A 26,118-nucleotide genomic window follows, 5' to 3' on the forward strand; every position below is an offset into this window, starting at 1 on the left:
ATTTGTGGTGTTGCCTCAAAAAAGGTCATCACTTTGACTAAGTCCCGTTTTGTTCGCTGTATAGGGGTCGAGTATTTTTTAACGAATTTTCATATAAGAGAGGGCATTTAGGCGTCATTCAGGGACACTTTCAATTTAGTGAAAAAAAGAGGACAAATCCTCTTAAAAGGGAGCGTATGGTAACCCTATCATATTGAAGACGTGAAAACTTTCAAATACCTTATGGGCGTATCGTTCACTATAATGAAACGAATGTGGGGATATCCGAAATCAACAATAGGATCAGGTCGGCTCGTCCAGCTTTCCAAGCTTATAAATAGGCTACCTGGCTTCGAAACTTCATAATTTGGTTTGGTACAAGAATAAAATTTTTGAATGCCTTTGTGAGTAGTCGACTCACATATGGTGGCTGCAGCGTAATCAAAATCAAAGAAATGACCTGGATGTCTGCTACAGACAATTTTAGCAAAAAATGGTACATGGAGGCTACAGTCAAAAAGGAACCGACCACGCCTTCAAAATTAGTAAACAGAATCTTCATAAAATCTGTTGCTCTGCAGAACTCTCATCATTCATTGATCACCAACAAGCTAAATTTCTTGCACACATAATTCGAAAACCTAATGACAGTGCCGTGAAGTCAATAACCTTGAAGATGGAAGGAAAACAAAAAAGGAAGACCCTCTGCACAGTGGCGTAGCAGCCACTTGGCGCTTACGGCTTTACGCCGCGGGAGGCAGGCTGCAAGGGAGCGGCAAAATGCGAGGTGATGACCTTTTTTAGTCGACACTACAGAAGTACTAAGGAACAAGATCAACGAAATTTCATTTTATTTCCAAGTTTTTACGAATTCAGTAAATCTGTGGAGCTCTAATTCTAATATAATTTGAAAAAAAATGTGTAGTTCTAGTTCCAATTTAATTTAGAAAAGCTGAAAATTTTCTAGTCCTAGTCTTCACGGAATCTTCTGAAACTTTTATAGAAGCTTATTTCTCCGACGCCAACCTAAATCGACGGACCACTGATAGCACTATCTTATATGCTTAATTATTATTTATTACCTGATTAACGTATATCCTCAAGCATTAACCCCATACGTTTGCAAAAGGTTTAATTTTCAGTAGGCTTCAAGGTCACGCTCAGAATACAACCCATTATCAAAAAATTTACCCCCGCCACACCGCAAGCAAACAAACACACATATTTGCTCACGAAAATATTCCAGCATACGAAAGTATGTCACGTTTCGAACCAAGAGATTAGATAAATCTCCCAAAAACCCTTTCAAGTCGGATTCGATAAAATGGTCAATGCCCTCCCGAAGATGCAGCACATTACCAGTCGATAGCATCTCCGTTTTAACTGTGTCACATCATCTCGTGGACACTTTCGATCATTTTGAATTCAGTTTCACGAGGCCTTTGAGAACCTTACACATTTGCAGAATGGCGCCGTCCTTCGGAATATAATGTGGACCGAGATCGCTGTAATACACATACGGGAAGCGCAACACCCATACCGAATCATTGGAAAGCAGTATATCAGGCACACCCGTTGTGAAAGTGGGGGTAGGCGATGGCCCTGGGACTACCTGTGGGTTGATAACAACTTCAATTGACGGTTCAGGAGGGATTACAACGTATACCCGCATCAGCTGACCAATGAGCGTCTTGCCACCTCGGCCCGATGCTGGGCTGGGTGAGTAGAGAGGCATATCGTTCTCCAGCAGTTTATGACAAGATTCCTTCACCAACCCACTGCTTGTTACTTTGACGGGCTTATCCGGAGCGGAACATATAAATCTCTGACCACGCAACGTCTCGTATTCATAACCTATAAAAGCCCTGGCGGTGCTGTCGTCTTTGTTTCTTCGTCCGAGCAGCGTCTTTTGCTCTTTTATTTGCGGTATGATCTTTTTACCCATACCAGGTGGTGCCTCGCCCGGAGACGGCCATTGTTGCATATCCTCACGCGGCTTGTCCACAACTATGTCCCAAGGGATAAGAAAATTCGTACCGGGTAGGAATCCAGGCGATTCCAAACCTCGCATGGCAGAATAGGTCGAATAAGACCCCACTCTCGCCAAACTCCACGAAGGGTACAACGGCAGAGCGCCTTTTTTACAGTTACTATGAATCATACCGTCAACATAATTGACTTTCTCTTCTTTGATGTGAGCAAAATTACGAGTTATTGGGTCCGCCGTGGATTCTCTCTGGCTATCGTGATCCACTGGACTCTGCATGCGGCCGCTGCCTTCCGACTGACCGCCGAAACTGAACGCGAAATTCAAGCTCGTGGCAACATGACTCTTGATCGGCTCTTTGATCGTAATCTTCTTCAAGTCCGAGTTGGCGGCTTCAACAAAGTCACGTTTTGGGGATTTCATTGGGGACGTGACAGAGGCAACATTAGGTTTGCCTTGGGATATCTCCTGACTGCTCACATCGGCATTGTCCTTTCCATCATAACTGTCCTGAGTCGAGACGGCGTTATCAAACTCTTCAGCAGTTGCTTCAGCAACGTTTTCAGAATGCTCCAAGGAACGTGCTTTCTCAGGCGCTTTCCTACCCTCTTTCGCGTTGCATTCGTAATCCTGAGTCGGTATGCTGCTAGATTGAATCAAACCCGAATAGGTGACTCGATAGTCTTGCTGATCGGTACCGATGACCTGCGACGAGAAGGACGCAGTCCCATCCGTGTTGTAACACACGTCGACATTCCCTTGAGATTCTTCACCTGGGTGATACACCGGGAAAGGATAAACCTCCAACGGCTGAATATGGGCTTTTTTGTCCAATTGCACGTAAAATTCGTAGTTTCCTTCTTTCAAGTCGAAGGGATCGTCCCTCATTCCCTGTGTGGTTCCGCAGCTACTGGTGGCCGTGGAACGGGACCTCGATGAATGGTGAAGAATTGGAGGGTCCGCATCGGGGTCTTGCACTTCGTTAAGCGCGGCCAGGATGTGGTAGCGATGAACGCAGTGCCTATCCGTGAGCGACCGAACCTCGCACAGCTGTCTGCCGTTCTGCCAAAATGCGACGCATTCCGACTTCAGTTGGTCGCGGTATTTCTCGATAGCCGGTCCGCGCGCATGTTGATTAAATGTATGCAACGCCTGAAGTAAAAATTTGGTGCATCGATTTTGGTGAAACTAAACAACACAATACAAACACTTACCTGCGCTAATTGATTATTGTGCACTTTGCTAGTGTAATGAGGTGGCAGGCTGCTTTGATACACAGCAACAGCCATCGGCAGGACTTTGCCGCACCTGCGCATTGAACGGGAAGCATTTTGATGACAATCTCACGCAAAATACATGCACTGCAGCTTGCAAAATCATACCTTGCTTCGCTGAACTTGGTTTCGATGTCAATTTTCGAGGTCAGCTGTTGTCGCATATTCGCGACTTTGGAAAACAGGTCCAAAACAGTCTTGCCATTTTCTGTGCCTTTCTTCACGGCGCCAGCGCCCTCAAATTCAGGTCCTAGTGAATTTGAATCGGTGAGCAACAGGTTGTACAGACCATTCGCGACCTGAGATAATACAATTAATCAGATGATGATTATGGTGATCATGTGAGAGATCCATTACCTTCAACCACGTTTTTAACGTTGGCAATTCAAAATGGGAGGGTAGCGGGTTTCGCCCTATGCTGTCATTGAAACCTTTCTTCTCCAGAACGAGCGCTGTGTGTTCGTACAGGAAGGATTTCAGACTCCCTTCACTACGTAAAAGATAATACCTCATATCGTAGATGCCAACAATGAGTGAGTGACAAACAAAGTTACGGATAATCTTCAGAAATTTCATCTTCATCCATTGCGTAGTCTTCTTGCCAATGGGTTGGTGTGTTCAATAGGAGCTGTTTCGCTCTCGAAGTAGAATGGGGATCTCGATGCCTCTTGAAAGATGCTCGAAGAAGCTGGAACATGTCGGCGGTGGAATTGTTTGACTGTGAATAGATCAAATCAAATGAAAATCACTGTGTTAAAAAAGACAAATTTAATCAAATGAAACTACTTGACGAGTTTCTTCATGGTCCGCCATAATATGCACAAACGCTTGGTTCGGTGGTACACTGAATAAGCAATTCACGGCATTATTTGTGAGGACCCGGCTATTGCGTAAAATCCTGTATACCTGCCAAGTTTTGCAAGTGAACATAACTTGATACAGTTCAAGCAATACATTCAAACCCACTTGATCTTCGATGGTATGTTGCAATCTTTTCACAGGACTTTTCTTCTTTTTGGACACAATTCCTGGCTCGCTGCTATTTTTGGTATCACCATCAACCTGTTGTAAAGCGACATAAGCAGAGTACTTTAAGAATACCGCCTTGCTGATCAAAGTTAAAAGGTCATACTTTCAAAGTACCATACTTATAACTTGGGCGATTTTTTACATAAAAAAGGGAATATTTTGACCTAAGAAATCAAAACTTGGGACTTTTTAGACCTTAAAAACTCAATTTTGCCCAAATTTTGACGACATGTATGTAAATTAGGTGTTTCCCTGCATGTTAGAATTGTAGGCTACTACTTATCTTTATTTCTGGCTGAAACTGTCTGTCCTTACGAAATAGTTTAACCTGAAAAAACTTATTGGACTTGAAAACAGACTAATTTTCATATGAAAAATCTTTATTTCAACGGAATCTGGACCTTTGAAGAATTCCAGTAGTCCTTACTAACTAGCTTGCCAAGAATAGACTAAGAACGTTCAACAGCAGCAGTTGTTGGCTGGCAACACTAAAGTTGTGAGTACACTAATGGTGACACAGCGTGTTACTTCATTCTGACAATGTTGTCTATATCTCAATTGTTCATCACGCACTTCTTGATACAAGAACCAATGCCCACGCAGTCTTGCTTCAGTTAGGATATTGTGGCACGTTCAGCATAACGCCACATCAACCTATTTGTTTCATTTGGCCATTTATGATCCACAATGAGCAGATAATGGGCGGCCTACAACGGTAGGCCTATAAAGTAGGCTAAGAGCAGTCAAATGACAAGTTCTCTGACAGTGCAAACATTTATGACACAAACGAAATGTAGGTGGCAAAAAAATTTTGACTTTGTAAACAATTTTTTGACCTGAAGTGTGTCAAAAAAAAGCCGTTCTTATAGCATACCTGTTTGTGAGCGAGCGAATGCAGATGACATCTCTGAAAGACCAAAAGCAAGCGGGGTGGGCAAGGCCGAGCATTTACCCACCAATCCCTACCGACGCCGCAATCCTTCAAAACATCCTTAATTACAGGCACCAATTTTTGACGAAGCGATGCAACTCTTTGAAACAGCCTGCAAAATAAACATCATGCAATTCTGAATTGCCAGCAACAGCAATATTGCTATTGTACCTGTCGTAGCTGATGTCAAATTGACTAACTGGATGGGTGAGTATTAGGAGATGACAGACGGAGAATAGATATACTAAACCAAAGATGTGGCCAACCTGTAACGCAGAGCCAAAATGAGCACAGATTATCATACTTTTGCTAATACGGATGCTAACTCCAACCAACTTTACTAACCTCGTGGCTCTTTACCAATGCATGCGATTCACTGCATGAGAATTTTTTTTCAGAGATTGCCGAAACAACTTCGTGAAGTCTGGTCGCATTGTAGATTGAAGTTAGTTGAAGATATAATATGTGATTCTCTTCATCCAAGTATCCCTCTATCTTCGGCCTTAAGGAATATTTGAGTATGATGATGGATGGCATACAATTATCATGCATATAAAATACACAGTATGTACTCATACGAACATGTATTCGAACAAAGAATTTTCTCTGTTTTCATCCTTTTTGACAGGTTTGCTCTTGTTTCCGTCAAGTGGCTGGTCGTAAGACTTGAGCAGGTTTTCAATAACAAAACTTCGATTTGATTCCCTCCATGCAGTTTTTCCAAAAATTCCAACAACACAAATGTCTACGCCAGATTTACTAGGATCTAGTTGGTTTTGGAACGGTATTTTCCAAATGCCTTTCATTGGCATGGTGCTATGAAGCAGTAATCATATGGATGGATTCAATAGAGGATAGCAATTAGGACGGACTAGTTTGGACCCAAAGTGGAATCGATGGCAAGGGCACGCGCAACGTCACGCGAGCATTTATATCTGATCACGCCGATTAATGAATCATGCTGACGTCACAAAGCGATACCAGAGTCCAGATCCAGAATAAGGCGCTTGCGCTTTACAATGAACTCAAGCAAGCATGGCATTTGCGTAACAGCGAATATACGGCGTAGCCCTAGTCCCTGATTGGAATCTCCGTCCTTTTTTTGAAATAAATCCTGCGTGATAGCAGCTTTTTTCGCGTGACAGAGCCGACTTTGCGGCGTGACAAGCAAGGTTACTGACTTCAAATGACTGTGTTAAGCCAGTGACAGGAGATCAGATGCTAACAGTTAGCAACTGGTAAGGTGCAAGTACTTTACCAACAGACAGTAATCAACAGATCCCGGCTTGAGTATTAGGTCAAAACATTATATACCACATACTAACTGGAATATAGCATTTGGGGTGGCTGAGAACATTGACTTTTTTTTATTTTTTTAAAATTTTTTTAATGAAATCAACGACCCGTAACGGCGTGACCGCGTGCAACTGGCGACCAAGTCGGCGTGATCCTGCGTGCCTTGGACACCGATTCCATACTGGCCCTAGTCCTGCGTATACCAGGTCTATTTTAGCACATTGTGTCGTTCAATAAGTAATTCAGTATTGAATCAGAGCGCAAAATATTTCCGTCACGCGGATGAAATTTTCCAATCACGCGAGAAATCCGTCTGTCACGCACAACACGTGGTCGAAAACAACCACCGATTCCAGTCTGGGTTTGGACAGACATGGAAAGACTAGTTTTATCAATACTGCAGCAGTAAATTAATGAAATCCTGAAATGTGTGACATATGTTTATTTCAACGCATACGGTAGCTGACTTGGTGATCTCCGGATCCCTTCGCTATAGCCTGGTTCTACATTGGTATACATTTCACTCAGTATTCATGTACCGTATTTTTGGTTGAAACGAATACCGATAAACAATTATCTCTCTCTGTATAATGCAACACTTAATATTCAAGTATTATTGGTTTAAATTTCAACCATCATTTTCTTGACGATGGACAGAATCAAGCTTTGTAATTAATCAACTGGTATCAGCTGCGATTTTTCAGCAGCATTTATTGAGTAATTAATTTGATCTCAATTAATATACCATATGATATCAGACCATCTGAGCTGACATACTTTTTCCTTCAGTATGGTACTCCACCGACTACAACTCATGTAATTCTGAGTTCTGACGAATTATCACTTAATATTTGAGCGTGGACGCACGCCTACGCCTAATCGGTTCGATGAACTGTTTATAGCTGCAATAAATCAATTGCATTACGTTGCAGGTTTCGGTGGTTGCATCTGCATAGGCAAGAATCCACCAGCAGAGCAGTTCGCAGAGAGCACCAAAGTCAAGTGGACTAGTCTTGCCTATATATAATAATAATAATCGTCACCCGCGCCCAAATGCAACGCATCTTTGCAATATCTGGAGCTCTGGATTACAGTTCGCGCCGTCGGCGCTGACGTTTCAGAATTCAAGATGTGGCAAGAATTAGAGATGTACGGATCATGGTTTTTTAGGATCCTGTTCCAATCCTGTTTCATGATATCATAATCCTGATCCAATCCTGATCCTGTTGCAATCGAATATTTCAGTATCCGAGTCCAAAAATAATCCTGTTTTCAAAAATTGCTTCATTATCCATGTTACTATGAGCAGCGGTAAATATGATACTACCATATGTGATTTCTGGAAAAAATAAACATCAACAGAATGAAAGGCAGGATGAACTTACAAAATAAGAGTAGTTTACATGCTGCAAACAGACAGATGATAACTGAAATTGTATTCAAGAATAGCAACATGGTTATCGTTAAGATATAGACTGACAAAAAAAAGAAATGATGACAAAATCAGCCTGACCTCACTAGAAAACATCGTCACCAGAACTTTTCACTGCAACTAAAGCATCTAAGCTATCAGCTGAGAGTACGGATATTTTTTGTCAATAGTATTCCCACACAAACTGAACGCCTTTTCACTGGATGCATTTGATGCAGCAATACTAATTTTGATTACGGTACCCCAACAGCAAGTCTACTGAGATTTGGATACCTGGCAATTGCACTGGGATTCATCCAATACTTCAGTAAGCCGATGCTATCTCCATCCTGAGTCACTCAAAGGACTCCTAATCTAATATAGTCTTCGTGCTCACTGCTCATCAGTTGAACTTTGAGATGATATTGACACTTGACAGCACAAAACATACCCAGCCCAGCATATTTCCCATCTTGTTTGTCTACCAAATGTCGGAGCTGTCACCAAACATAACTTATCGTCTTTTTGACGGTATTTTCGTCAGCCATGACAACGTCATTCCGAGATATCAATTCTAAAATCTCTGACATTCTGAATTACAAAAGAAACCCAAAATGATATCGACCAATGAACCCACATCAAGACCAGACGGAAAAGCAACTCATGACGTTTCTGCCGCTGAAATTTCCTAAGCGGATAATATATATTATCAGACTTTTACATGTAACAGTATCCCGCCGGCCATCCGACTATAGATAACTAAGGTAAACCGTAGATGCGACACTCGCGAGCATTACGTAACGTCACGCTCCAATTATACTCTACGGCACTGTTGTTGTTTTGCTTGGCGCTTATGCAGCAGGAGGCAGATTTCAGCATTAGGATGGTAATATCTATCCATGGGGTATGTTTAACGAGTAGCTGCTCCGTATGGTTACTAGCCAAGCTTATTGGATCCATGCTACACAATCTGTGCTAGGAAAACGAGCAATCGAATACAATTTTAAAGTCAATAAATACGGCTGCCCGAAGCGGATTTCCAGTATCTCAAGATTGAAGTTCCTTGGTGTAAGGTGTCGCATTGAAAGTGATGAATTTTTATTACTTGACAGACGATTATTTGTTTGAATCTAATTGCAACTGTTGCGACTTGGCCTAGACAGGCAGATCTGATTGAGACTACTCACTGGCTGATCTTATTCAAGATCTGCTGAATAATGTACAATGATATGGAGGACAGGAGAGTGACGACAAGGAATCAAGTGGTAACTGGTGATAAGACTCTGGAACCTAGTGCATTGCTCAGAATAGCCACAATACTACTGCCTACCATCTATCTTCATTCAATAAGTCTGTAATGGAATACGGCTGTCCGAATGCGGCAAGCAGAAGATTGATGGAAGTCGATGTGAATTTCAGTCGAAGCAGGTGATAACGCAGAAGCATTTCACGCATGGGACTATTTCTATGAAAGTTTATCAAGGATCAAATTTATCAAACGTTTTGCTCGGCACAATGAAGCTAATGAGTCAAGTCAAAGAAGAAGAAACTTTAGGGAGGAAAATTTGGTGCGTTGTGAGCAAAAGTCCTCAGTACATTGCATGGGCACTTTCAACGACACACGTGGCCCTCTCGGAGGAGAACGCCGCGGTTTGGAAATTGTAAAATCTGCATTGCAGTTTCCAACCACGTGGCTCCTTCATTTCATTTATGAAGAGGAAGGCTTGGCCAAATATTCATATTTTGGAGGCAAACAAACCCAACACTGAAGTAGAAATGATGTTAATTTCATCTCAAACGCAAGTAAAAGTAGCGATTTCCAATAAGGCAAAATGTTGTTATTCTAGGCTGAGTTTAGAAGTAGTCAAATATCATAACCATGCTAGTAAGTCTTACAAGTAGGTTACTTGAGTACTTTGAAAAAGTAGAAGTATTTCGTCACTATCCACCTGTTGGAATCTGCCAAAATATATCTGACTGTGACATAACCAACAGCTCATGTGTTTCTGTTTTTATGTGCCATATTTCGTGATTTATTTTCTATATCATCATGAAGAAGGAAGCAAGCAATAAAATGCGATTTTACCAAATTTGTCTCACCTGGGAGAGCCTAACAAGGATTAGAGAACCGAATCAATGGTCATAAGTCACTGGAGTAAGGGAGTGTCTATATTTCCATCAAACCGAAATACATAACAAATAAGGTAGCATCAATAATGACATGGAAGATATAGCCTACACATGTGCAATACTAGGATAGGAATGAGTGATGAGACCTTCGCATTCAACTTGTCGGATCACACCCACATCAAACATGTTGTACACTGTCTCATCTGATTGTATAAATAGTCGTAAACATATATGATTAGAATAATGTAAGGGTTAAATAGGTTAACAGTAATGATATGACGACAAGATGAAGATTTTCTACATCCATCATACGACTGTCCTAGTGTTCACGGATATATGTTGTGACAGTGAATTACGAATGAGAGACCCTGAGTGGACAATAGATTTCGAGCCAGGTTACTATTAGATGCAGATAACTATAGATTTGCCCGTTGACAAGGATCTTGTAGTATGAGGGTGAAAATATTTGTGTGTAACTATTACCTTGTAGAATTCAATGCTTAATGAGGGTAGGTGACAATCTGGTACGTAGAGGTGCTTCTACATCTGAAAGCAGATGGGCTGCGAATCCCGCTGGTTGAACTGCATGTTTTGAAAATACTGGGTGTCAAAAATGTGGAAAATAGAAGCCGCCTTAAGATAACAAATCATTCAGTTAAATTATGTCAAATGTGAAAAATCATTTCTCTGACAGCTTAAACGATGAAATGGACATTGCGCTGATTTTATGGAGTTTGCGCTTCTGAGATAAATTCCAGCGGTGATTTGGATATCTGACTGTGGAGTTACGCTAGTCACTCCATCATGCAGGCATTCACAGAGTCTCTTTGGCAAAGCTGTGCAATAATAGAGGGATCATCAATGATGTTACGTAGGTCTTATGTCACACAAATTTCACAACCTTTAATTTCATCCTCTTCGACTGGACTCAGCATCGTCATTTAGTTTCATTTTGTCGAGAAGAAACTTGGTCCTCGATAAATTTTCATAGAAATAGTCCCATGCATGAAATGCTTGGTGGGATCACCAGCTTTGACTAAAATTCGTACCAAAATCCATCAATCTTTCGGTTGTCGTATTCGGATAGCGTGATTCCATTACTGACTTCTTGAATGAAGATAGCTGGTAGGTGGTATGATAGTGACCCTCGTATAAATTTCATATCCAGCAACCACTTGCTTCTTTGCCATCACTGTCCTCTATGTCATTGGACATTATACAGCAGATAACATGGTCAGTGAGCAGTGACTTTCAATCAAATCCACCTTCATCGGCCAAGTCACAACGGTTACAAGTAGATTCAAAGAATTTATCCTCTGTCAAGTAACAATAATTCCTATTACTACAAGGCGCGATTCCATGCTAAGCGGCATAACGGTATCTACAGAATTTGAAGAGGCCGAGCCCGCGTCAAGTGAAATGCGGTTTCTTATTCTGATTGATATTATACCAACGTCATTAGTAGTATAATTACTTTCAATACGACACCTCGAAACTTCTATCTATAGAGAAACAAGAAACACGCTTCGGGCAGCCGTATTTAATGGCTTCAAAGTTGTATTCGATTGCTCGTTTTCCTAGCACAGATTGTGTAGCATGGATCCAACAACCTTGGTTAGTAACCATACGGAGCAGCTACTCGCTAAACATACCCCATGGATAGATATTACCATCCTAATGCTGAAATCTGCCTCCTGCTGCATAAGCGCCAAGCAAAACAACAACAGTGCCGTAGAGTATAATTGGAGCGTGACGTTACGTAATGCCCGCGAGTGTCGCATCTACGGTTTACCTTAGTTATCTATAATCCGACAGTCGACGAGCATGTCCACATTCAAGTCGAAATACAAGCAATTACTACTAAATAAATACAGTCCATCCTCAAGATTACCGGACCACGACTGACCTATCGATCTCGCTTCCCATGACATGCCGCCCTATTTCCTGTCGCTTTCTTTTTCTATACTGTATTCTTTACTTTCATTCAGTGTGCATGCCTCCTCTTTACTACGCCTATAGGCCAAGGTGGGTGTCCGATTCCATTGACAAATCCAAGTCGCTTCGACATCTTCCTGTCTATTCATTGTATCGCATTTTTTGTGGTGTATTGAACTGATAAAATTGCTAATAAACCAATGATGATGATGATGTACAAAACATAGATTATAAATTCCGAGAAGATAAGTTTTACCTTTTCTGAATCTTAACATGTTGGACATGATTCTGATCAGGTTTTCGTCAAAATAAAAATCCTGTCCTGATCCGGATCCGGCAAAACAGTAAAATTTGGAATCCGGATCCAATCCTGTTGCCAAAAAATCACCCGGATTCCTGACCTGTTACAATCCAAAATCCTGATCCTGTATATCTCTAGCAAGAATAAGTAGTATTATAATAAGAAAATCAGACCTCGAAAAATAAGGTGGATATATATTCGTGATGTCCGCATTGTCGGCGCTATCGGCGGTATCAGCATAAGCTTTGGCGATGTCATCACCATCATCATTTGTTTATTGGCCATTTTATCAGTTCAATACACCACAAAAATGCGATGCAATTAAAATATAGGAAGACGTCGAAGCGACTTGGTGTAGCCTATGGAATCAGACACCCACCGTGACGTAGGCGATCTAAAGAGGAGGCATGCACACTGAATGAAAAGTAAAGAAGATAATATAGAAAAAAGCAAGCAACAAGAAATGGCTTGCTTGTATTTCGACTTGAATGTGGACATGCTCGCCGACTGTCGGATGGCCGGCGGGATACTGTTTCACACATCGGGTCCGGCATATTTGATGGAACGATGATCTTTTCGGTCGATCATATGATATTTGGACGACGTGGACGCACGTGTGTTGTACTGGTGCGCTTTTGATTCCGAGGTAAAAAAGTCATTGAAATATTCGGGACAAGACCGCAATGGAACTGATACATAAACTTGGCGATTTCTAGTTTCCACATATCATCTATGTCTAGGACACCGAATCTCTTCAGCAGCGTCTTGTTGGATGGACAACCAGGCCCCTGTGGGGCCCTAGCTATGATACGGAGTACCCTATGCTGTAGTTTTTGCAGTGGCTCGAGTGCAGTTTTGCTGGCAGCCCCCCATCAGAGGATCCCATACTGTAAATTCGATTGGATTAACGATTTAAAGAGTATCAGAAGAACCCAGGATGGCATGAAGCGTTTAAGGCTATATAACAGACCGCACTTCGGTGATAATTTAGTGTCTAGGAACTGAATATGACTCTTCCAGGACATGTCAGATATGTAGCCTAGTCCAAGTAGTCAAGAAAGTTACTCAAATAGAAGTAGAAGTAGCGACGGAAAATCTGCTCAAATACGAGTAGGAAGTACTTATATTCAATAAGTCACCTAAAACTACCTGAAGTAGAAGTGACTGACTTTAAATCTACTCAAGTAAGTAAGTAGTTTGGAAAACGCAGTCTTAATTCGTTCTCATGGACTGTCAAAAGCTGCGAATTGAGCTATGCGGCAGGTTCAGAGAGCTTGATTTGCATTGATGCATCTCTGGAGGTATCAATTTTCGACAGAATAAGCATTGTTTCGCATCATGTGATGCAAATTATAGTATTGATATGAAATTGCGATACTGACCCATCGTTTACTAGGAGACCCCGTTTTTAGAGAATATCATGGCCTGGGGCCCTACCCCATATTATAAGGCCTCAAGTTAAGGTGAAGAGCAATACGTAGAAGTTGTATCGGATATGATTTCATCGCTTTGCGCGATTAGTAAACGTTAATAACAAATATTTTGGATCGTAAAAGTTATATTGAGTGTAGCTTTATTTTCGGAAAATAGAGGCATAATTAGGCTACTCCAATTGCTTTTATGCGTCAACAATCAACATGTATGTTCTGCAGACAAAACAACTGAAAGTCATTAGAACTAATAAAGGCATATGGTACTCGCACTTGAAAGTGAAATACTATCGAATGTGACTATGGAACGGAGACTCCCGTTTTCCCATTGTTAAGTCACGCTCGACTGAAACTAGCGACTTTGGTCAATCGCAGCGCAACAATCGAACAATTTGCCTTAGGTTAAATGGCATATCACACTTATAGATACTCGACTTTGATAACGAAATTACTAGACTAATCAGTCAGTGGTAATCTTGAAACTTGCAACAGTGTTAGATGACATCATCAAGATATACAATTCGGAAGCTAGTCGCTCATCTGGGTATGCAACACAATCAAAATCAACATAGACCGATAGCGGCTTATGCGAAAAATCCGTTACGCGCTAGGCTGCGCACACCTATATACTCGACTTCGATAATGAAATTACCACCGTAATCAGTTAGTGGCAATCTTGAAAGTTGCTGCAGTGTTACATGACATCATCAAGATATACAATCAGTGTTGCCACTCTAGGTTCCTGGAAAAACACTAGATTATGTCACGAAAAAACACTAGATTGGCGAAAAAAACACTAGATTAGTAAATTGCAAGAAAAATTTGCCGTTGCCAAGTAATCATGATGACCAAGGTACAAATCTATCGATAAGAACTGTTCCACACATGAATTCGACACATATGTATGATATACTGCATGATTATTCAACGAAAATTAATAAAACGAATTTAACAGAGTAAGAAAAAAGTCAAATATTGTCGCTTTCGAATTGTATGGCATCTTAAAAATTATCTTTCGATTGTAGGCTACACCATCCATCAAACATAAGTAGGCCTGTGGTATCTTGCTCACTACCGTGCATCTACAACCAAACAATGGGGAGGTGTCCAATGTGTCCATGCGCATAGCATACTTAATTACGACGCATGCAGTGTGTGGAATGTGGCAGTGTTGGGATCAAATCACTACCTTCGAGTCACGAGTCATCTCGAGTCATTGCACATTTTGACTCGAGTCAAGTCAAGTCAATCGATTTTCAAAGGTGACTCGAGTCAAGTCAAGTCACTCGTTTTTTGGAGGTGACTCGAGTCAAGTCAAGTCAAGTCACAATTCAAGCCAAATTGAATTTTCGTAGTGTGAGTGATCATTCAAATTCATTATATTTTACTGGCTATGTTGAAGAGATCAATTGTTCATTTATCTTGAATCAAATAACGAATATAAAGTTAAATATACATGCAAAAATGCGTTGTATCGCTCACGCACACGTAGAACTGCTAATAAAATACGTAAGTAACTGTATAGCTACATCAGGGGTGTCAAACGTACGACCCGCCAAATGATTTCATTCGGCCCGCGAAGAAATTCTGAGTATATGGTGAAAATTGCGTGATTTTATCCAACACATTTCTCGAATTTGCATAAGAAATACCACTAATAAATATTCCTTCAAGATAGCAAATTTCGAGTATGTTCATAGGCCACATTATAACAACCCGGCAGAGGAGTTGTGATTGTAGTTATATCGCCAGGAGAAAATCGCTGACATTAACACCCAATTCCGAGAATGCGAAAAAGTGCATATACTGAGTTTAGGGTTAGTAATATTTAGGAATCATTTGACTGGTGCGGCCCGCGAGTGATCTGTATATTTGAATTCGACCCGCGAGGTCTGTTGAGTTTGACAACTCTAAGCGACATGCTATACATTCTCTTATTATCAGCAAAAATAGAGGATCGAATGCGAAGCCTCGAGAAGATGAAAGAAATTGATATCGTACAATACACTAGCCATCTATACACTACACATCGGTGAGGATATAAATACATAAAATATATTTGTTAGATTTAAATCATACAAGAGGGTTGGTAAAGGTGAGCGCCGTTCAATGTAAGGACAGAGCCGTCCAATAAACAGCGATACGTTGCTAATAAATTAATCTGCTATTACGACAAGGCAAGCTGTGATCATTTCGTATGCGGTCATGCAGTGTATATGTGATGTAACAATGCAGGATCAGCGAAACGTACAATCAGTGAATGACTGGTTGATTTCACAAGTTACAATGGCGTATCGTGAATAATCCGAACATGCACAGAATACATTGATTTAGTCGACACCGTTTACTTGATGACTTGAAATTGACTCGTAAATTCTGCTCCGAGTCACGAGTCAATCCACATTTTTGAAGCGCCGAGTCAAGTCAAGTCATTTTTGCAAAGTGACTCGAGTCAAGTCAAGTCATTCGAAAAAGTTGACTCGAGTCTGACTCGAGTCAAGTCATGACTCGAGTCATCCCAACACTGGAATGTGGTAATGCCAAGAGATTCGTCATGAGTTTCCCCAGTATAGGGAATTTTGATTCACAGAATCCTTTGTGCACGGATTTCGATTTTTGCCAAAATTCTGTTGGAGGGCATTGACTGATAACCTGCAGCTCATTCTGCGAATTTGCCAAAGCAGCCCATTCTTCCGACAAATCATGAAGTTTATCAAAAATATAACATATCAAAAATATAACAGAGGGAATTGCACAGCCAGAGGGATGATTGATTTTACTTTTCTTTATGTTGATAAGGCTGTTAACGGATTTAATACACTACGTACGAAAGTATGCTGTCCTCGGCCAATCGGCCGAATCGGCACAGTGAGTTCAACAAGAAGCGACACAGCATCAGAGCGAAGTCGCTCTTCATTTTAATCGAGACTTTCGCTCATGAGCACGGATTCACAACGCACCCAGTTGCGTAATAATTGCTTGTTTCTGCACCACCACATAGAATGGTTGAATGCAAACACAGCCAGAAACACCAAATCGTCTTATTAGCGATCAATTTGGCGTATAATTTAGTAGTCTAATGTTAGGATATTCCTTGTTCGCACAATTGCAGAAAACACTAGATTAGCAAAATTGTGCGAAAAAAAACACTAGAACACTAGGACGGCCGAAAAAACACTAGATCTAGTGTTAAAACACTAGGAGTGGCACCACTGTATACAATGGACGATTCTCACCGCTTTAGCGCCCCCTATGGACGGGTGGCGGTCATAATTTTGCCTCCATAAGGCTACCATTGTGTGCAGAAATATTGCAGTTGTTTTTCCTTTATGGCGACTCGTTACTGCGAATGCATGAGTTGTTAGTTATTGCAACACTACTAATGCCTGATTTCATGTCATTGCTAGCGAAATCCAGACCCTACTTCTTCATTATAGCTGTTTGAGAAGCCTTTAGCGTGTGACTGTATTTTTGCTTTAACTGAACTGCTGCTGACTTAGTCTTCTGATGTCACTAGTAACAGTAACAATTTACACAGCAATGTATGGAGCTTGTATTTTCTGAGTTGTTGACGGGTCTACCAGAGTTCAGTTTTGCCGACGTAGACAGGATTGCCAGTGAATCGAGAGGTAATGGAAATAGCAAAGGCTGAATCTTACATAAGAGATTTTAGAGGCATGTTGTAATTTATACTAGCAGAGGTCCTTGGTAGATTTATTCAAGCACTCAAATTAGGCTCCTAACTGGCTTTGAGAATTAGACTTCGTGACTTTGCAAGTATCATCAGAGATCCTGATGAGTTTGAGCATGTCAGTATCAGAACAGTGTTGTTGGGGTCAATGCTTGATATTGCATACCCTGAACAGCATCAAATCGACAACCCACGGAGATAAATAACGAAACCAACTCCAAAACTGCCATCTGCGCGCATGAAGCACGATTCACCGGCCGCCATCCGTTGACCATAATGGCGGCGCTCGTGAGCAAAAATGAAAATCGTGCATTCGAAAGCTAGTCGCTCATCTGGGTATGCAATTAATATCCACATTGAGTGACAATATGACGTCACACTCGCAGAGCATTGCCAAACGACTGGCAGGAATGGAGTGGAGCATAGCCAGGCCTGTTTATTTTTGGATTTCTCCAAAAATAACAAAAATAGCTTAGTTTTGGATGTTTTCAAATTTTATTTTTGGAGAATCTCCAAAAATAAGAAATGAAAGTGTTTTTAGACCTAATACGTGGTATTATCACTAAGCTTCTAGCTGTCTACTTAGACAGATACTTTTACAAGTCGGATTCGAAGTGTATTCTACCAGACCACATGCTTGTCTGTCATCAAAACAATCCGGAAACCCATCGCATGATCAATCAAGCATATCATAACACCACATCTCCCTTTTTTAGAGGAAGAGACATCAACACTACTTACATTATATACAAGTCACAATACAGCAGCGATAACAATATATACAAGGTGACACTACCCCTGCAAGGTTAGCAAGAGCAGGGCATTTGCACTTAACAGACAGAGTCACCAGGGAGGTAGACTACTCCCCAGGTGTACAACAGGTTAGGGGATTATTCTGCCCCTGATCTTGAAACCTGTGTGTGATCAATATTGCTCAATAAATCGTTGTGGCGGATTTCTAATTCTCGAGGATCGTCTCGCGGGGTTCTCTCCGGTAGGTTCAGTTGAACCGTTGGCTTCTTGATGGTGTCCTGGTTTCTTCGACGCTACAAGACAATATTCAACCGGTTTATTCTGATGCGGAACAGATGGTTTGGGTTCCTCCGGAGGGTTGTACTTCCGTAAGTGTTTTCGGTTACGCCTCATTATTCCATTGTTCGTCTCAACGATGATCGCTCTAGGATTTTCATGCATCTCCTTGATGATACCCATCCTTCCGCAATCAGGAATATATACATGGTCTCCAATTCCGAATCTATCATTCTCAACCACACGATGTCTTTTATTGTAACTCGCAGCCATTTTCTGTCTATACTCCGTCTCCCTTTTTCGAAGATCTTCGACATCAACAGTCTGTGGCCGTAGCTGGTCAGGATGACAAATCACCTTTGTCTTCAATCTGCGTCCCATGCTCAATTGGGCGGGCGATAACCCTGAGTGCAAGGGCGTGTTCCTATAGTTCAGTAGCGTCAGATAGACATCATCTGTTTTCTTGAGCAGGGCCTTTATAGTTTGCACTCCTCTCTCGATGAAGCCATTACCCTGGCTATATTTTGGAGAAGAGGTGAGGTGCTGAAAATTCCAGGCTCTGGAGAACTGAGAAAATTCAGAGGAAACGAAGACCGAAGCATTGTCCGTAAGCAAGACATCACAGATGCCATGATGAGAGAACACATTCTTGAAGTGAGAAATTGTGTCCCGTGACGAGACCGTTTTCTTTACTGAGAACAGTTCTATGTCTCTGGAGTAGTAATCCATGATCAAAAGGTAGTACTTGTCCTCCAGTTGGAAAAAATCAGCAGCAATTCTAGCCCATGGGCGTGTCGGAAATTCGGTCCCCATCATCGGTTCAGTTCGATCTCGTCGATGCTTTTCACAGCGGTTGCAGTTGAGTACTGCATGTTCAATGTCTTTTGAATAACCCGGCCACCAGCAAGCTTGTGCTGCAAGTTGTCTGGTCTTGGTTATTCCAAGGTGCGATTGGTGAAGGTGCTTCAGAACATCTTCGCGCAACGGCGGTGGTATGACGAGTCTGTTGCTTTTCAGCAAGAGATTGTCATGTACTGTTAACACGTCTCTGAGATTCCAGAAGATACGCACTGGTCCATTTAAAGTTTCTTTGTTCTTTGGCCATCCTCCAACAACATATGTCATAACAGTCGACAGTGTCTTGTCTTCTTTAGGAGCATTCTTTATTTCTTCCAGGCGTCGGTCAGTAGCAGACAGCCCGCTGACCAGAGCACACACACATGCTTCCGCTTCCTTGTGAAGATCGGTGTCTTCGATGCCATCCGTTGTCGGCAAAGGGCATCGTGATAGCGCGTCTGCTGTGTACATCGACTTTCCTGGCGTGTGGAAAATTGCGAAGTTATAGGACATCAGCCTAATTTTGAATCTTTGAATTCTGACAGGTAATTCGTCAAGCGATTTCGTTGAGAGCAGAGGCACTAGTGGCTTGTGGTCAGTTTCAACTTTCAGATCTTCAATACCCAGTAAGAGTTCTCTCCAGTGCTCCATTGCCCAAGTGATTGCCAAGGCCTCTTTTTCTATCTGGGCGTACCGTTGTTCAGTGTCGCTCATTGATCTGCTGGCATATGCGACCGGGAGAAGGTTATTGTCATCTTGTCTTTGCATCAGAACGGCACCAAGGCCGTAACTGCTGGAGTCAGCTGAGAGCACAGTTTCCCTGTCTGGGCAATACATGGCTAATGTAACATCGGAAGACAGATCGCGTTTCACTCTTGCAAACGATTCCTCTTGTGACGGGCCCCAGTACCACTCAACCTTCTTCGCCAACAATTCTCGTAACGGCTTGGTCAGTTCCGCTAGGTTGGAGCTAAACTTCATGAGCTGGTTTGCCATTCCCAAGAACCTGCGAAGTTCAGTCTAATCAGTAGGAGCAGCATAATTCACAATAGCCTGCACCTTCTTTGGATCTTTGCTGATACCATCTTGGCCGATGACCTGACCGAGATATTCAAGTTCAGTTGCAGCAACGATGCATTTCTTCTCATTTAGAGTCATGCCAGAGCATTTTAGACGGTCCAATACAGCCTTCAGCGTCTCATCGTGCGTAGTTTGAGTGCCAACTACTAGGATGTCATCCATATGGCAAATCACGTTTGGGATTCCTTGCAGGATTTCACTGATACGTTTTTGGAACGCTTCCGGTGCGCTCGAGATGCCAAATGGTAAGCGACGAAATTGATATCTCCCAAACGGTGTGATAAACGTTGTCAACTTTCGACTTTCAGGGGCGAGCTCAATTTGATAAAATCCAGAGTTTGCGTCCAGCTTAGTGAAGACCGTCCCCTTTGACAGTTGCCCCAAAGTGCTTTCGACTGTAGGCATAGGGTACAGCTCCCTTTTTACCCCATTATTGAGCTTGGTTAGGTCTACACACAGTCGCACCTTTCCGTCTGGTTTGGCTACGACTACGATTGGAGCACACCAATCTGTAGGTCCCGTCACTTCTTCTATGATACCGAGCTCTTCAAGCTTATCTATCTCCATTTTTTGAGTTTCTGGCGTAATGGGATTGGCACACGACGTGGCAAATTCAAACCGAAGGGCTCAACGCCGTCTTTCATGTGAATAGTAAACGGCTCTCCCAGTTTGCCAATGCCTTTGAATAGCTCTGGGTATGCTTTCTTGACGTCATCTTTGCTCCGCAAACGACTCTCAGGGGTAAGTTTGACTGCCCTGATGGATACTTGAACATCCTGGCACTCTTGAAGAAGTCCAAGTTCCAGTATAGCAGGAGCGCCAAGGAGTAGCTTATCCGCATCCGATACAATGTAGACTTTCGTTGTTAACGCCTTGAAGTCGGAGCTGAGTTTCATCCGTACAAAACTAACAGTATTGAGAGGTTGTCGATTAACTCCAATGAGCCGTCTATCAGATTTCTGTATAGGCCCATATTGTCTCTTGTACAATCGCCGCGGCATGACAGACACTTCTGCTCCAGAGTCAACAATCCATTTCAGAGTGTTGTTAACGACTCTCAACATGATAGTCCACTGGGTAGTCTTAGTAGCCTGTGCTGAACCTACCGATGCTTCTGCTTCCTGGGTTTCGCCCACACTTCCACACATTGCGTCTGGAAGTTCTTCCTCGTCATAACACTCAGCGCTTGGTTCTTCCTCAATCGTTTCGCTATCCAGCACGCGTACATTTCTACTTCTGCACCTTTCCTTATAATGGCCCGTTCTACCACATCTGTACCATTTTACTGAGGCTGCTGGACAGAACCCTCTGCCTCTTTTGTGCCGTCGACCGCAAAATGTGCAGTTTATTATAGGCACAGTTTCAACTGCAGGCTTCTTAAAAGTTTGAGGTCTCGCTTTGTTGGCCACCGCTTCTATTGCTGTAGGTGCAGATCTCCGATCAGCATAGCTCCGTCTCGTCTCCTGTGTAGTCACAACGTCGATAATCTTCTGAGACGTTAGCTTGTCAAAGTCGATTTCCGATAGCTTGTACAACATCTCGAATCATCTACGCACCCGACAATAAGTTTAGCCCGAACGGTTGCGTCGTACACTGCTGGAGGAAATTGGCATTTTCGTGCAGCCTTTCTGACTGCATGTACCCAAGATGCAAATGATTCGCCCTCTTTGCGTTGTAAGAAATGGAAGAATTGAAGGTGTGCTTCAAACCTGCCATCCCGAACCTTGAAACGTTCATCAAACTTCTTCAAGACGGTATCAAGGTCAGTTTTGTCTTCTGCTGCAACTGCTTCCACACCGTCTGATTCTGCGACTGCTTCAGCAAACACGAAATCCTCGTATATTTCCTTTCCTTCATTGCCTATGAATTGCAGTAATAATCCAACTTTCTGGCGCCCAGGTGATTCAGCATGACCTGCTGCGTCGATAAAGATCAGGAATTTCTTTTTCCATTCCAGCCAGGCTTCTGCCTCATTCACGGCGCCTATTATTGTGAGATCCCCCGGACCTAATACAACGGCCGCCATAATCTAGTTATTAGGCTAGTTCGAAGTTATCCGCTTCCACCATGTGGTATTATCACTAAGCTTCTAGCTGTCTACTTAGACAGATACTTTTACAAGTCGGATTCGAAGTGTATTCTACCAGACCACATGCTTGTCTGTCATCAAAACCAAAGTCACTCAACTATGACATAGTTGAGTGACTTGACATAGTTGAGTGACTTTGATCAAAACAATCCGGAAACCCATCGCATGATCAATCAAGCATATCATAACACCTCATAATACTACATCATCGTCATCATCATTGGTTTATTAGCAATTTTATCAGTTCAATACACCACAAAAAATGCGATACAATGAATAGACAGGAAGATGTCGAAGCGACTTGGATTTGTCAATGGAATCGGACACCCACCTTGGCCTAGGCGTAGTAAAGAGGAGGCATGCACACTGAATGAAAGTAAAGAATACAGTATAGAAAAAGAAAGCGACAAGAAATAGGGCGGCATGTCATAGAAAACTTCACCGAAAGTATGTTATTATCATGTATTCATGTTCATCGACATCATCAGTGATCTTGATCTAACTTTCTAATACTTTCGTCACAAAGTCTTTGGCCTGGAGAATGCCCTCCAAATAAAAATCAGTGGGTGACGCCCGGTAGAGACCTTTCTCCCAGTTGATTTTCGGGAAATCGGCTTCGACCGTCGCAGTTGTGGGAAACATCGAGCCATGTGGTTCCAAAGAACTGTCGCTCGTCAATAATGCGCTTGAAAGTGACGTTCATTTTGTATCGGACTAACATGGATTGGAATTGCTCTTCGATATTCTGTATCTACTCAGGTGTCCTCTTTGTTGGACAGCCCACCCCGGTGTTTGTCGATCAATTCACTGAGCTGCAAATAAAGTAGCTTACATATATTAGGCTTACCATACGTCCTCTTTTAAGAGGATTTGTCCTCTTTTTTGACTTTTTTGAAAGTGTCCTCGGAGGACGCCCTTTTGTCCTCTTTTTTGAGATTTTGTCCTCTTTTTTGAAAATTTAGGTCAGATTTAGAGCAAATTGCGAGTGATATGACGCAAATTAGCACAGAAGTGACGCTCCGGCGGGTATTTCGGAGTGAAAAACGGTGAATTTAGCTCTGAGCGAAAAGATGACCTTTTTTTTTTTTTAGTCAACCGCCTGGCAATGTGGAGAGAAAAACGGTATTTTGAGCTCTGAGCAGAAGTGATGACCTTTTTTTTTAGTCAACCGATCACAAAGTGGGAAAAATCCACCGGTTTTTGAGAATTTTACTCCGGTTTTGCATCTTGCAAATTTCTGAAAAAGTGTCCTCTTTTTACATTTTCAAAATATGGTAAGCCTAACATATATGTATCACTCTTGTTTATATTATTAGAATCTAAAAGAGCGAGAAGTGTTTGTTCCGTCCTGCCTACGAGGTTGCACCACTTGGTGTGGTAGACAGGGCAGAACCCTTTCATTCTCGGCCACTTCAATTTTCTTTATGCCATTGATGAGCCCTGCTATAAGGCTCCTGGCTGCCTCGAACGTGGATTGCTTCTCTTCTTCGTCGATATTATCGAGAAAATCGAGGACTGCACACTCTGATCCTCCACGAAATTGCGTGACTCAGTGAACTTGATAGTCCAGCACCCTAGGACCATAGGACCTTCCTTGCCGCGGGTGTCATTGTCCCAATCCTCAGCTGAGCACCGAGCTCGAAGGCGTTCGACCAGGCGAGGGAGCTCATCCTGATGCTCCACGATCAGATGGCCAAGTCCATGAATCTTTGTGACGGTGGTGCTCAGCTCTGTGGCCATACGCTCGAGGACGATTAGTTGGATCCACTACTGCAGCGGAGGTGCACAGGCCGGACTTTTATCGTTTATAACCCCGAGGAGTTTGGTACGGTGTCTAGTCAACCAAGTGGTCATTTTCTTAGTTGACAACCAACATGTGTCTACAAACTTGGGGCACATACTTTTCTTTTCCTGGATCAAGTCCTGTTGCCGTTGGTAGGTAGCCATTCAGTCCCATCATCGTGGGGACAAAGTTATTGTTGTAGAGGTGGCGGTATTCGGCCTGCGTCACAAGGTCCCGCCCGCACCACACTCGCACGATTTCATACCATGCTGCCTCTTTAACCCTTGTCGTGTCGCCTCCGATCCTTCCAGAGAGTGGAAGAGCCTACTTTTAGCGTTTCGGAGACCCCCTCCCGCATACACATGCTGTTTTTGTGTGTGTTTGTGAGTTTCCTGGTTGTTTCAATGGTATTTACACTGCTCTGACTCGTGCATTTCACTAAAAAACTTGAAAAAACATCATCCAAAAAAAGCTTATTTTTGGATGTTTTCAAATCTTATTTTTGGAGAATCTCCAAAAATAAAACCCAATATCCAAAAACAAACAGGCCTGCATAGGTCATGAATTGGGCCCCCTGTAGTATGAGCTCTGGTGATTGCTACTTGCTATGGTGTGCAATAGATTTCTCCACTGGCCGGATGAAATCGTCTGGCGGGCCGTGTTTGGCCTGTCAGGATTGTGTTTGACAGCCCTGCTATACTGTTAGGTCGGTGCGGCTATCTCATTGTGTGTTTTTATTTTAATCAGGTCCGAAACAACATTTTTTCCGCCCCCTTCCGCCCAAAAAAAGCACTAATATCTAACCCACCATAGGGTAATCGATGTAACTTCTTGGACAATTGCTATATGCATTTGGCTGTGAAATTTTTTGAATGAATTCTTCAATAATATTGATTCTTCCATTAGGCCACTATAAAATGCACCAGCAGGTTGCACATCCGGTGATTTCCAACCTTTAATAGTCGCGACCTCATTTCAAACTTAAAAATGTTCCGTGGCCCAGCTAAAAACTTGAAAAGCTGATTACTAAAAAAATTCAACTTGCCCAAACTTACTCTCGGCCTAGAACGGTGATTACGTCCAACATCATCGCGATCCCCAGATAAAGGTAAACGACCCCAAGATTTGGAACCACTATCTGTGACTAAGCATCCAATCGGCCTTGACCAACTCTAGTACTATACCGTTTGCTTATAATTGCGATTACCATTGGACATATTTCAGTAAATGATGGTAATTTATATTTATTTTGGTTGCATTTTTGTCGAATGTGGTGCCTGGTGCTCATAGTCTCATACTAATATCAATATACGTTGCATTACCTCGCGCGCAGCGCGAAGAAGAATTTCGAATATCATAACTCTGCTTGAAAAAGATATTGTTTATGCTGATTTACGAAAAACTTTTGAGCCTACTTCAAAATTCCGGACATTTAGGCATATTTTAGAAATTCCTCCCGGACGCAGATTTTTCAGTGAAATTCCGGACATGTCCGGGAAATTCCGGACGTATGGCAAGTTGGCAACCCTATGCTAGATTAAGATATGATAGGTATAATTGCTGGATTGCGAAGCGGTAGTTTTAAACGTGGTGGGCCATATTTACTGTGATGAAATATCATCAAGATAGCGTAATGGTTAAGCGCCCGGCTTCTTGATCGGTAGGTCGTGGGTTCGATTCCCGGCCGGGTCAGACCAAAGACCTGATTAGTAACACTGGTATCCATGGCTTCCCTGCTTGGCGCTCATGCATTACTGGGATAGCATGGAGGGGTGGTGCATGACTTAGAAAGTCGTAAAGGCTATATCTGCACTTCCTTGTCCAGCGGCACATGCACATCATGCACTCATGGTATGCATATGCGCAGATCGTGTGTATGTATATCATGAGTCGGTGTATATGCCGC

The 26,118-nt window shown here is 42.3% G+C and overlaps 2 protein-coding genes across 2 annotated transcripts in view; one reads left to right on the forward strand and one right to left on the reverse strand.

Annotated features, from left to right (window-relative positions):
• The window catches only part of LOC145451148 (dynein beta chain, ciliary-like), a 346,083-nt gene that overhangs the window by 232,263 nt on the left and 87,702 nt on the right, over positions 1–26,118 (forward strand). The window lies entirely within an intron of this gene.
• On the reverse strand, positions 1,095–7,596 carry LOC145450770 (nonsense-mediated mRNA decay factor SMG8-like). Its single transcript, XM_080329277.1, has 12 exons — positions 7,094–7,596; positions 5,783–6,071; positions 5,546–5,702; positions 5,372–5,466; positions 5,144–5,312; positions 4,207–4,302; positions 4,027–4,146; positions 3,795–3,958; positions 3,598–3,730; positions 3,349–3,539; positions 3,181–3,274; positions 1,095–3,118 (listed from the first exon to the last, which is right to left on the reverse strand). The coding sequence occupies exons 2-12, from the start codon at positions 6,010–6,012 to the stop codon at positions 1,394–1,396; spliced, it is 3,174 nt and encodes a 1,057-aa protein (XP_080185403.1). The 5' UTR covers positions 6,013–6,071; positions 7,094–7,596; the 3' UTR covers positions 1,095–1,393.

The sequence above is a fragment of the Botryllus schlosseri genome, chromosome 11 (genome assembly GCF_051294905.1).
Source record: "Botryllus schlosseri isolate E-star chromosome 11, Bs_hap1, whole genome shotgun sequence".
Taxonomy (NCBI): domain Eukaryota; kingdom Metazoa; phylum Chordata; class Ascidiacea; order Stolidobranchia; family Styelidae; genus Botryllus; species Botryllus schlosseri.

What these genes read in the sequence shown, in the direction of transcription:
- LOC145450770 (XM_080329277.1), bottom strand. Translation starts at nt 6,012, where the DNA reads ATGCCAATGAAAGGCATTTGGAAAATACCGTTCCAAAACCAACTAGAT. An exon ending in AACATACCATCGAAGATCAA is followed by an intron (nt 4,147 to 4,206) that starts GTGGGTTTGAAT and finishes AAAACTTGGCAG; the next exon opens with GTATACAGGATTTTACGCAA. An exon ending in ACCATGAAGAAACTCGTCAA is followed by an intron (nt 3,959 to 4,026) that starts GTAGTTTCATTT and finishes ATCTATTCACAG; the next exon opens with TCAAACAATTCCACCGCCGA.